The 12,989-nt window shown below is 38.3% G+C and overlaps 1 protein-coding gene across 21 annotated transcripts in view; it reads right to left on the bottom strand.

Annotated features, from left to right (window-relative positions):
* Positions 1-12,989, bottom strand: part of VPS13B (vacuolar protein sorting 13 homolog B) — a 613,015-nt gene that overhangs the window by 451,123 nt on the left and 148,903 nt on the right. For all 21 annotated transcript variants that reach the window (XR_004972424.1, XR_004972425.1, XR_004972426.1 and 18 more), the window contains one exon: positions 12,207-12,380. Coding sequence is in view for 17 of the 21 variants with exons in the window: in XM_036337858.1 (XP_036193751.1) it covers positions 12,207-12,380 (174 nt within the window). In the remaining 4 variants the exon portion in view is untranslated. The remainder of the gene's footprint in view (positions 1-12,206; positions 12,381-12,989) is intronic.

Genomic DNA, 12,989 nt, shown 5'->3' with positions numbered 1-12,989 from the left:
CAAGCATCTACCATCAAAACTCCCAAAGGGCTTGGACTGGAGAACACCTGCATCTCTTCATTTAGTTTCAATAACAGAGTCTAAACTCCAAAATTACAAAAATAGACGCTCTGTTCAGCTGTAGTTACATTTTGCCCCTAATTCCCGTGAACAAAATGCTAGGAGCATGAAATCATTCAGGCAAGCTCTGTCATCAAGAGGATAAGATTTTTTGCACCAGAAGCCCAGTGGGAACACGATAGAAAACTGGCAACAATTACAGATAAAGTACATAGTAAAGTCCTTGGGGAGGAAAGAGGAAATGTAATAAGATAGATGGGTATAATTTTTACACATTTATGCCCAAACCACAAATGTGAATTGTCTTTAATTGCTACAATATATAAGCATTCTTACTCATGTGTCCTGTCAAAAATACTAAAAACATAACTTCAAGGCAATTCACTTAGTTCTACATTGGAAGGAAATTTTTTGAACAAAAAAAATATTCTCCATAAATTAAAATTTACAATCTAAAATACTGTCTCCATTTAAAAAACTACCAAACAATTCATATTCTACCCAACCAATTCTGAATGGTGAAATAAGAGCATATACTAGTATGCTTACTGGTATGTTTTGAGAGAGAGACACTCCCCCCTCCACCACCAATTTAACTATGAATTTTCAGAGACTAGAACTGTAATAGTGACTTTCCTTTGAACAACAATGATCAAAAGTTGCCTATATTTTATCAGTAAATATTGTAATAACTTTTAATAGGTCAATCTACTAAAGTTAAAAACGTTACTTCTAAAACTAGTTATAATGGGAAATAGAAAGATGGGCTTAAACTATATTATATTTAAACTAGAGGCCTAGTGAACAAATTCAAGCATGGGTGGGGTCCTGCTGGCCCACCCCCTAGTCGAACTCCAGGTCGAGGGGACAATTTGTGTATTAGCCTTTTATTATATAGGATTATTATATAGGATGACAATCTAGGAGGAACACTTGTTTTCCATTATTTGATAATATCATAATCATCACATAATTCTTTTTTTTAATCTTAGAAATATTTTGGTTTTTATACATTAAAATCAAAATAGCGTATTCATCTCATTGTTCTCATACAAGCAACTTGTATAAGCCAAAAACACACTTTAAAAGTTATCTTTTTATTAACAGTGGACCAAAATCAATTAGATGAAATTTCATAGAAGTGTAAAATTCTTCAAGCAAATTCATAAACTCATGTAGACATATAAAATATGGAAAGCTGTCTTTAGAGTATTTTATGTGAGGGAAAAAACTCTGGCTTCCAGTGACACATAAATTCAAGACAAATAGTAACTAAATACAAGTTCACTATACAAATCTTCCCTGAGAAATAAACTTTGTACTTTGTGTTGGACTGCATTAAATTTTAAAAGAGACATTTTCAAATAAGTAGTGGAAGTAATCAGTATGACAGTGAATCTGAAGACAAATAATATGGGAAATGACTAAAATAAATTTAATATATTTATACCTGACTATTTAAATTTAAAAAAGAAAATACTTTGTGGAACATCTACCACATGCAGCAAGGAAGGAGAACTAAGCTAGTGCTGAAACTGATAGCACTGAGAGAAGTTTTTAATGGTACCACTAATTGAAATAAGCGAATAATGGAGTATGAAATGGAGTGGGGGAATTATATTGAGTTTAGTTATAAATGAACTAGGCACCATTAAAATATACATAGGGATGTAGAGGTGGTTGACATTTGGAGTCTGGATCTCAAAGGAAAATGGTTGGTTGCTGAAAACAGGAGTGTTTGAGTATATAATACAAATAGGAAGGTGAGGACCAATGCATAATCAATCTTGGAAAGAACCTATATTTAACACACAAAAGAAACATATTTGAGGTGAGAAATGGGGGTAGTTCAGCAAGGAGAACCAGGAAACTACATTGTTCTGGTGTCAAAAATTCTGAGCCTAAGATTTTTACCGTACAACTATGTCTTGAACACGGTAGAAGATCGGAGACTCCAAAGTCAAAGGACTGCATTATTCACAGCACAGCATACAACATGGCTATCAACATCATTTGCTTCAGTTTCCTTTATCCCCAGGTTCCACAGAGATGACAACAAAAATGTATCCAGATGGATGACTGCACATGCAGTGTGATGCATGATAAGAAATGAACCCTGAATTGAGAAACCTAATCTGTTATAATGGGCAGTAAGCATGCCTTCCATTGCCTTCAAAGGGAGGTACCAGTTCTATCTCCCAAGACTGTCAACACAAACACAAACATCCTTGAAGTGACAGTCCAGAACAAAGGGTATGAGCACTTCCACTCACAAGATAAGCAAAAACATGGAAGACTTAACAGAGAGTTGTCTCAATACCTGAAAGCCAAGAGACTAAGGCTGCAACAGAAAGGGTATGGTCATATGATAAATGCCAAAGACTAAAGAGGATGAATACTGAGAAAGAGAAACAAAGTTAAGAAAGATAAGATAATAATGGATTTTGTAGGGTATATTTAGAGCTGATCAATTATTTCATGTCACTTTTAGGACTAAAACCAGACTAAAAAAATGAAAGTTATAGTCCAATGAACAGAGGATTCAATAGAATATGAACTACTGATCCCTAGACACTGGTAGATATTCTCTCCAATGATAGAAATACACAGAAGAAGTAGAAGTATTATTGTCATAATTAGCCAGTTAATTTTAATAGCAGGAAGAGAGCAAAGGGGAGGCTACACATGATAAGAATGATCATCTGGAAGGAACCAAGATGGCGGCATAGGTTAACGCCGGAGTTTGCTGCTTTGAACAACTACTTCAAAAGTGAAACCAAAAAACGGAAGGGACAGCACCCAGAACCACAGGAACACCGGCTGAGTGGAAGTCCTACAACTAGGAGGAAAGAGAAACGCATACGGACACTCAGAGGAGGCGCAGTGCTGAAGTCAAATTCTGAGGTGTGGAGTGCGCAGAGCGGGCTGGCGGCGGAGGGCGCGGTTGGAATTTTCAATCGGGAGGGAGTCGCAGACTCTGAGCTCCAGATCCGGGCGAGTCTTTAGGGACCCAGACTCAAACGGGAGAAACGGGACTGTCTGGCTTCGGTCAGAGCGAGTGCAGCTTTCTCTCTGAGCTTTGCAGCGGGTGCTGGGACTCAGAGAGGCAGAGCCCCTGGGGACAGGACTGAGAGCCGCCATAACTGCTCTCTCCAGCCCACCCGGTTGATCCTGTGCGACCCGCCCCGCCCAAGCCCTGCACACAGGCATTTGCCAGATAGCCTCAGGCAAAGGCTAGATTAGCACCTCCCTAGAGGACAGAAGTTCTCTCACTGCTGACACAGCTGATTCTCATAGCCACTTGGCCTGGAGGTCAAACCCTCCCTGAAATTAGCTACAACAATCAAGATTTAACTATAAGACTGCGAACAAAGACCACTAGGGGGTGCACCAAGGAAGCATAACAAAATGCGGAGACAAAGAAACAGGACAAAATTGTCAATGGAAGATATAGAGTTCAGAACCACACTTTTAAGGTCTCTCAAGAACTGTTTAGAAGCCGCCGATAAACTTAATGAGATCTACAAGAAAACTAATGAGACCCTCGATGTTATATTGGGGAACCAACTAGAAATTAAGCATACACGGACTGAAATAACGAATATTATACAGACTCCTGACAGCAGACCAGAGGAGCGCAAGAATCAAGTCAATGATTTGAAATGCGAGGAAGCAAAAAACACCCAACCGGAAAAGCAAAATGAAAAAAGAATCCAAAAATGCGAGGATAGTGTAAGGAGCCTCTGGGACAGCTTCAAGCGTACCAACATCAGAATTATAGGGGTGCCAGAAGATGAGAGAGAGCAAGATATTGAAAACCTATTTGAAGAAATAATGACAGAAAACTTCCCCCACCTGGTGAAAGAAATGGACTTACAGGTCCAAGAAGCGCGGAGAACCCCAAACAAAAGGAATCCAAAGAGGACCACACCAAGACACATCATAATTAAAATGCCAAGAGCAAAAGATAAAGAGAGAATCTTAAAAACAGCAAGAGAAAGAAACTCAGTTACCTACAAGGGAATAACCATACGACTGTCAGCCGATTTCTCAACAGAAACTTTGCAGGCCAGAAGGGAGTGGCAAGAAATATTCAAAGTGATGAATACCAAGAACCTACAACCAAGATTACTTTATCCAGCAAAGCTATCATTCAGAATCGAAGGTCAGATAAAGAGCTTCACAGATAAGGAAAAGCTAAAGGAGTTCATCACCACCAAACCAGGATTATATGAAATGCTGAAAGGTATCCTTTAAGAAGAGGAAGAGGAAGAAAAAGGTAAAGATACAAATTATGAACAACAAATATGCATCTATCAACAAGTGAATCTAAGAATCAAGTGAATAAATAATCTGATGAACAGAATGAACTGGTGATTATAATAGAATCAGGGACATAGAAAGGGAATGGACTGACTATTCCTGGGGGGAAAGGGGTGTGGGAGATTCGGGAAGAGACTGGACAAAAATTGTGCACCTATGGATGAGGACAGTGGGTGGGGAGTGAGGGCGGAGGGTGGGGCGGGAACTGGGAGGAGGGGAGTTATGGGGGGAAAAAAAAGAGGAACAAATGTAATAATCTGAACAATAAAGATTTAATTAAAAAAAAAAAAGAAAGAAAAAAGAAAAACTCTAAAAAAAAAAAAAAAAAGAATGATCATCTGTGCAGCTTCAAAAGGAAGCTACAGCTTCATACTCCCCAGGGAACCACTAGTTCATTCCCTGCGGATCACTGGGGGAAGAGATCAAACAAAAGGGGAGATAGGTGCATGCACAGTAAAGTAGGGATGATACAGGAAGGCACTTCCCTATCAGTCTAGCCTGGGAATCAATGGATAGACTAGAAGGGTGGAGCCATTGGAAGCTCGTGAAATCTTGGAAGGTTAAGAGGCCCAGACAAAGAGTTCCCGTGTGCCTTGTTCCCTTTTCTCTCTTGCTCCGTGACCTGCACTCACCAGAGAACTTGCCTCCAGAGCCACGTGGCTTTAAGCAGACAAATGGCCCATGGCCATGGGGACCCCACACACAATGGACTGCAGCTGGGAACACAAGCTAAGCCAACCAGATGCTGGACTGGACTCTACTCTAATATGTAACAGAAATTCTGGGCAGTGGCCTTAATTCTGCTGAAGACAAGACTGGACTTCTTCCACAGTGAGATGGATGGAGATGGGATGCTGGAGGGAAACTCCGTAATTTTACATATCACTAAAGCTTTCCACAAAGCCCTATCATCCCGTGGGGGCCTCAAGAAATTCTTCTCTTCTTGGCACTCCAAGAACTCCACTTCCACTGATAACAAAAGGAGGAAGAAACGTACCGACAGAAAAAGGAAGGAGGTTACAGTGTATTAAGAACATACTATTTATCTGTCAATACATTCATTCATTCAACAAATGATCTCTCAAGCATTCCCTCTGTGCCAAGTAATGTCTAGGCCAGTGGTTCTCAACCTTCCTAATGCCGCAACCCTTTAATATAGTTCCTCGTGTTGTGGTGACCCCCAACCATAAAATTATTTTCGTTGCTACTTCATAACTGTAATTTTGCTACTGTTATGAATCGTAATGTAAATATCTGATATGCAGGATGTATTTTCATTGTTACAAATTGAACATAATTAAAGCATAGTAATTAATCACAAAAACAATATGTAATTATATATGTGTTTTCCGATGGTCTTAGGCGACCCCTGTGAAAGGATCGTTCAACCCCAAAGGGGTCGCGACCCACAGGTTGAGAACTGCTGGTCTAGGCCCTGGAGATAATGACTAACTCTGCCCTCACAGGACTCACTGTCAAATGATGAAGACAGACAGCATTCAAATCACACAACTATATAAATATACACTATCATTAAGTGTTATGAAAGTATAGCGAACTATGAAAATGAATGTAACGGAGGCACTTAATCAAATTTGTTGCTGGGGAGAGGAGAAAGGCAGCATTAGCGAAGGTTTCCCTGAAGAGGTAGTCCTTGAGCTAGGATCTTAAGACTGATTTAAACAGGTATAAAGGGAAAGAGTAAGGAGAGTTGTGAGAATCCCAGACAGAGAAAGCAGCATATGCAAAAGCATAGTCACCACTGAGAAACTAAAACAAGACCAAGCTATCTGAAGCACATGGAGCAAGGAAGACACATAAAGAGGACTCAACACTGACTTGGAAATTAAAATGGATGACTTCTAATTTTGCCGGGAGCCGGTCCATCCTTGCTGTTTCAAAGGACCTGGCATATATGGCATACTGTTCTTAATATGTTTGCTCACCTTCTTGGCACTATGTGTTTTAACCAAGGTCTCCTCTCTGAGAAAGGTTGTTTCCCCAGGTAGGGATTTTCCCCTGAAGTTAGGGAGGGAATAAAACCCCTCAACTAAGTGCCAGGCAGGTAATTAATCACTTTAACTACGAACAATCATGCTTAAGCTACATAATCTTTACTCCCTGGAATGGAGATAAGAAACTCCCTAACCTTTGAAATAGAGATTGATAGGATTGGAATCAACTGGTATAAATACAGATGTAAGAAGACAGAACCAGGAGAGACAGAACCTACACAGAACGTTCTCTAGAGACAGAAGAACTTCGCTGGAGAGAACATGGCAAAAGATCCTGGACAGAAACTGGCCTCAGAACCTAGAGACAGAACCTAGCGAGAGAACATGGCAAAAGATCCTGGACTGAACCTGACTACAGAAATTGGCAAGAGAACCTGACTAGAACCTGGTGACTGAACCTGGCTGGAGAACCTGGACAGAACATGGCTGGAGAACCTAGCGAGGGAACATGGCTACAGAACCTGGCTGGGGAACCTAGCAAGAGAACATGGACACAGAACCTGGCTGGAGATCCTAACCAGAACCTCACTGGAGATCCTGACCAGAACGTGGCTAGAGAACCTTGCTATGATGATCATCTGAATGCCCTCTCCGTGTCATTCCTTCTTCACTAACTTCGTCCACACCTTTGGGGACCCCTGGACCTGCTGGGGTTGGACCCCGGCATAATTTCCTTTATTCTAAGTTTACAGGACTTTGTAATCATTTTATATTCCTAAATAGCAGACACCCCAAAATTTATTTATACATTAACTAGAGGTCTGGTGCACAGATTCATGCACTGGTGGGGTCTCTCAGCCTGGCCTGTGCCCTCTCACAATCCAGGACGCCTCAGGGGATGTCGACTGCCGCCTTGGCTTGGTAGTGCACTGCCTTGGAGGCAGGAGATGCTCACACTGCCGCAGCTGCGCTTGCCAGCTGTGAGCCCAGCGTCTGGCACCCGTCAGTCAGCTGAGCGGTGTTCCCGCTGTGGGAGCACACTGACCAGCAGGGGGCAGCTCCTGCGTTGAGCGTCTGCCCCATGGTGGTCAGTGTGCATCATAGCGACCAGTCAAACAGTCGTTCGGTCGCTTAGGCTTTTATATATATAGATACCAGCATTAACAGACTCAGAACTTTTTAACAAGCAGAATCTGTTATAAATCATAAGCAAGTACAGTATATGAAGAAGAGTCAAAGTCTGTATTTAAAAGATAAAATAAGAAAAATGTTTAGAACTCACCTTAAAATAGTTTACATACATCAATTACAGTCACCAAGTTCTTCTACCTCTGAAGGAGCCAAAGAAGCATCTAGTTTCTCTATGTGACCCCTAACATCTACACAAATGTAAGAAACAGAAGTATATTGAATGGCTCCTGTCCATACTAACATGAATACAGAATGTGGGCTGGCACTCTAGACCCCACAGAGGCTTCAGCCACTTCGAGGCAATCAGTCAGAGGAGCAGAGAACACAATGAAGGGTGAAAGAGGGAAAAGTGCAAAGGGAGTTGTTGAGACACTGGAGAGAAAGCAGTGCTGTGAAACCATGAAAACGTGGCTCTTCAGACGATGCTTAATATGAAGTAAGAAAGGAGCTCCTTAAAGTTCAGGACTTTCAAAGCTGGGGGATGCCATGTTCAGCAATGTGGATCCAAAGGTTATATGATAAATATAAATAGCCTAGGGCAGTGGGGAAATGGTATATGGTTAGAAGCCCCAGGTTCAAGTTCAGAGTCTGACAGGCTAGGTACTTGTACAATTTCTAGGCCTCTAATTTTCCTCCTCTGTAAGACACAAATTACATTTGCTGTGCTAAATACAGTCTTGTTTTGTAAACAGATATAAGAATGCATATGACAGTAATTTTTAAATTATAAAAGTACTATTTTTACAATGAGTTTCACTGATACCATGAATATTTTTTCTGTCACATAAAAACCTAATTCATATTTATAAAGCTGTCCATTCCCTTACATTCTGAAGTCAGAGTAAAAAACTCTGCCTCTTTATCCTAACTAAGCTACTCTCAAAACTCACATCCTAATTGACTTCTATAGCTGGCTCCCAGTTTGACAATGCCCTCAATTTGGAAGCATATGAACAAAGACAGCGGTCTTGCACACATCATGGCTTGGCAGGAGGAAGCCCGTTAGAATGAACATAAGGCTCCTGTAAAATACACTTACTATTCTACATTCAAATACCTCTCATGGAAATTCTATAAATCTAAGGGGAAAGTTCATTAACAACCTCACCTGGATTTCTGTCTGTCTGTGAAGGAATCAGCAGAGATTACTTGTACTTCTCTTTAATTATATTTCGCCTAGAATTTAACTACCCAGAATCTTTTTTAAAAAACATTAGGGAAGATCCCTACGTCATTTCCCTTAGGTGTTCCAGCCTCAAAAAAAAAAAAAAAAAAAAAAAGAGGGATATGTAATTATCACTTGCTTGCTCATCCATTCATTAAATATTTGTTGATAGCACACTATATGTGGATGGTTTTAGATACTAGGAATACAGCAGTGACCAAAAAAGACAAAAACTCCTGACCAAATGAAGCATAAATTCCAATAGCATAAGAAAAAAAGAAAAGCAGCCCTGGCCAGTTCATAGTAGCATCATACACTGAAAGGTTGCAGGTTTGATTCCCAGTCAAGGCACAAACCTAGGTTGCAGGTCCAATACTTGGTCAGGGCTCATATGAGAAGGTAACCCATCAATGTCTGTCTCTCTCTCTCTCTCCCATCCTCCCTCCCTCCCTCTCTCAATAAGTACTCAGAAAAACTAAAGAAGAGCAGGGAAATAAGACGTTTCTATGCGTGTGTGCATGCACATGTGTGTAAGAAAAATAGAAAAAAAATGTATAATACAAGGCAGGAAAATACTTGCTGGAAGAGTGATATTTCAGTAAAGGCTTGACAAATTGTTAATGAATTATTTCTTCATTTAATATTTATTTATGATTTGTCTGTAATATCAGATATATATACACACACACGCACACACACCTCTAATTTAAATCTTATTACAGGAACATAAGATTATTCAATAGTATTTTTAAACTGACTTTAAAAATTAATGTTTATGAGCTCTCTCAAAACCATATCATAAATACCTAAGTCATGAATGTGGGTGGCAGTACCAAGGTGAATGGAAAATTTAAATTTAAAAATTGCCCTAAATAAAATAGGGGAATGTAGTTTAAATAAAAACATATTACATTTTAGGATTAAAACATACCCAAGGGAATATTTTCAAAGCACCAAATACATGATCACATTAAAATTTTACACATAAATCCATAAACATATTACTAAACATTAATGTTGAAGACTAGGTAAATTCCTCAATAGCAAGAAAAAACTGTAAAACTTTACCCTAGAAATATCACAAGTAGAATTTTTTATAATAGTTTACTTTTAGACCTATATAATAGATTAGAAATGCAACATTTTGGTGAATCCATAAATTCATTTAAATTACAAAGAATATAAATACTGTTATGAGAAATATCAGGTTATTATTTAAGTAAGTTTGACACACTGATTCATTCTAACTGTATATGGCAAAACAATAAACACAGAGTTCCTCTCCAACTTAAGAGTATGTGGTAGACATAAACAAGCTTACTCCCTTCTTAGATATCAAAATTCTAACCATGTGATCTGGTCATTTCAATAACATTTCAATGATATGATGATTTGAAAACAAAACCTATCAAAAATTACTATATGAATAATTACATAAAGAAGTTTAGCAGATAGCATATTTAAGGAACACTATTAAATAGGCATTAACAAACTGTGATGTTTATTTAACCACAAATCTCTTCTCTTTAAAATAGGAGGCAGCTAACTCACACAGGCTTAATTTGGCCCACCCTCCAGTTTTTTTTAATATATATATTTTTTAATCCTCATCTGAGGATATGTTTTTATTGATTTGAGAGAGAGAGAGAGAGAGAGAGAGAGAGAGAGAGAGAGAGAGAGAGAGAAACATCGGTTGTCTTGCATACTGGCCCTGACCGAGAATCCAACCCGCAATCTTTTGGCCCATGGGACGATGCTCCGACCAACTGAGCCACCTGGCCAGGGCCCTCTCCCGTTTTGGGGAATTAAAGTTTTATTAGAACACAGTCACACCCATTTATTAACATACTATCTATGGCTATTTTTGTGATGTAACATCGGAACTGAGTTGCTGAAATAGGTTATGGTCCACAAATTCTAATAGTCATTTGGCCCTTTATTAAAATTAAAATGTTTACCAAACCCTGTTTTAAAAAATTGATAAAACCTTACCCGTAACCACATTCTTAGTTTGGTCTCTGCCTCATCCTCACATTTTTTCCTTAGAATTCTATACCTATTCTCATCAGGCTGGTAAGTTCTTTTTGAGGATTGTGTCTTTAGCAGCCTGTTGACAGTGGGTCCTCAGACTTACCTTTCAAATAATATGTCCAGTTTCTAATGTGGATGCCATTCAGCTATAAATGCTACTGTAACAATATTCATCTTTCAAATGTTTTCTGTATCCCTGTTATATGCACTTGTGCAACACTTTGAATATTTGAATATCCATTTAGCCTCTGTCTAGTCAGTTAATTACAAATCTTTTCATGGTTTCTACTTTGAACTTAGTACATTAATGTTTAACATGTTTCCTGTAAGTAATAATACCTGTTAATGTTAACAGAACTTTACTCTTAGGCAACTATTCTAAACTACTTCCTCACTTGGCCAGTTAATTCTAAAGAAAAATTTCAGACCCCCTATCCTTTTAAGAAATCTGTATATACCTATCTTATTTCTAGCCTCAGTGAGTGACCACCTTGACTGTATTAACCACACTAGAGGCCCAATGCGTGAAGATTCTTACAAGAATAGGCCTTCCTTCCCCTGGCTGCCGGCCCTGCCTTCGCTACAGCCGGAGCCACCTTCCTGCCTTTTCTCTCGCCTGGAGACACCCTTGTGCCTTCCCAGGCTGCCCAGAGGCCCCAAGTAGCTAGGGCAATGTGGAACGCCTGTACCATGCCGACAATGCAAGCATCCCACCCCACCCCCGGCCGCTTGGCACATGCATATGCAAATTAACCCGCCATCTTTGTTGGGTTAATTTGTATACTCACTCCTGATTGGCTGATGGGCATCATGGAGGTAAGGTCAATTTGCATTTTTCTCTTTTATTAGTGTGAATAGTGCTGATATTGGTCTCAGGTAACCATGTCTTTTTTTTTTCCTGCATTTTTTGTGGACCTTTCTGATATCTCCTCTCTACACGAAAAGTGTGGCTCTGCTATTATAGTGTTGAATAAAATGAAGTAGATTAAAGGCAAAGTGCTTCCAGAGAAGGATATAACTCAAGAAATAAGATCTTGACCTCTGAGTTTTTTCTTGGTTCCACCATCAACATCTTTCCTTTTTGCAAAGCTACAGGAATCACAAACACCTAATTTTAATATAGCAAACTGTGGGTAAGAAAGTACTACTAACCCATGAAAAGTGGTTTCTCTTTCCAGTGTTTTATATTTCTTTTACTCTTTTCTACCTATTACTTGGTATATTTTAAAACTCAGTTGGATTTAGTAGTATGAATTCTAAGTTTGCTATTCATACAACTGAATTCTCTCATATAAAATAAAATCGTTATTGCTTCTACACATTATTTATTGAAGATGATACAAAAATACTTCATTTGTATTTTTAAAGAGTACAACTGCAGAGAGTACAATGAACACAAATTTTTTTAAGTCTAATTTTAAAAGCCTTAATTAAAAAAAAAAAAAAAAAAACTAAAAGAATAAAGATAAGTTTGTACTCACCAGAGTTGTGGCAGTAGTCCATATACTGGGGAACTTGCACTGTAAAGGCTATCAAATCTGGAGCTAAGAGAGATTCTGGCTTCCTACTCTCATTGAGCCACTTGCTGCTATGAAGGTCTTTAGTGTCAGAAGGACCTTGAAGCAATGGAATCAATTTCTCTTTTCCACTCTCACCTGAATAGAAACATTAATGAAAAAAAATCTTATCAAATAAAATATAGGAGTAGCTTGAGGATGCTTATCTTAAAATATACTAACATTATAACATTTCAACTCTATTTGGTAATTTTAAGTGTACATGTAGTTATATTAAAAATTATAAAATTAAAAGCATGTTTAATTCTTTAAAAAATACATTTTCATATTTAGCTAATCAATGTAAAACATGTTTAGAAAAACTTATAAAAGAAAACTTGAACACATAATGCTTCAAATATTCAATGGAATCTGTAGTACCTTATTTTTAAACTTACCTACAAATTTAGCTTGTACTGAAAAAAATTAAATGACAAATAATTTAAGGGAAATATTATGAAGTAAAGTACTGATAGGAAAGTGAAGTCAATTACAACCTTAAATAGAAAAACAACTGGATTTTCTACTTAATTTTATTATACTAACAACATTTTAATTTAATTTTAATGTCATATATATCTGTACTTACTATTTTTCCCAAAAGTATAAGGATAAACTTTCCTTTAATTTTTCTCCCTTATAACCATTCTTAAAACTTTTTCCTTAAATAAAACTTAATTTATTAAAGTTAACAGGTATCATCCTGGC

Source organism: Myotis myotis, unplaced genomic scaffold (assembly GCF_014108235.1).
Source record: "Myotis myotis isolate mMyoMyo1 unplaced genomic scaffold, mMyoMyo1.p scaffold_m19_p_16, whole genome shotgun sequence".
In the NCBI taxonomy this organism is placed as follows: domain Eukaryota; kingdom Metazoa; phylum Chordata; class Mammalia; order Chiroptera; family Vespertilionidae; genus Myotis; species Myotis myotis.
Note: the sequence above shows the minus strand (reverse complement) of the source record. Positions and strands in the feature narration are given on the sequence as shown.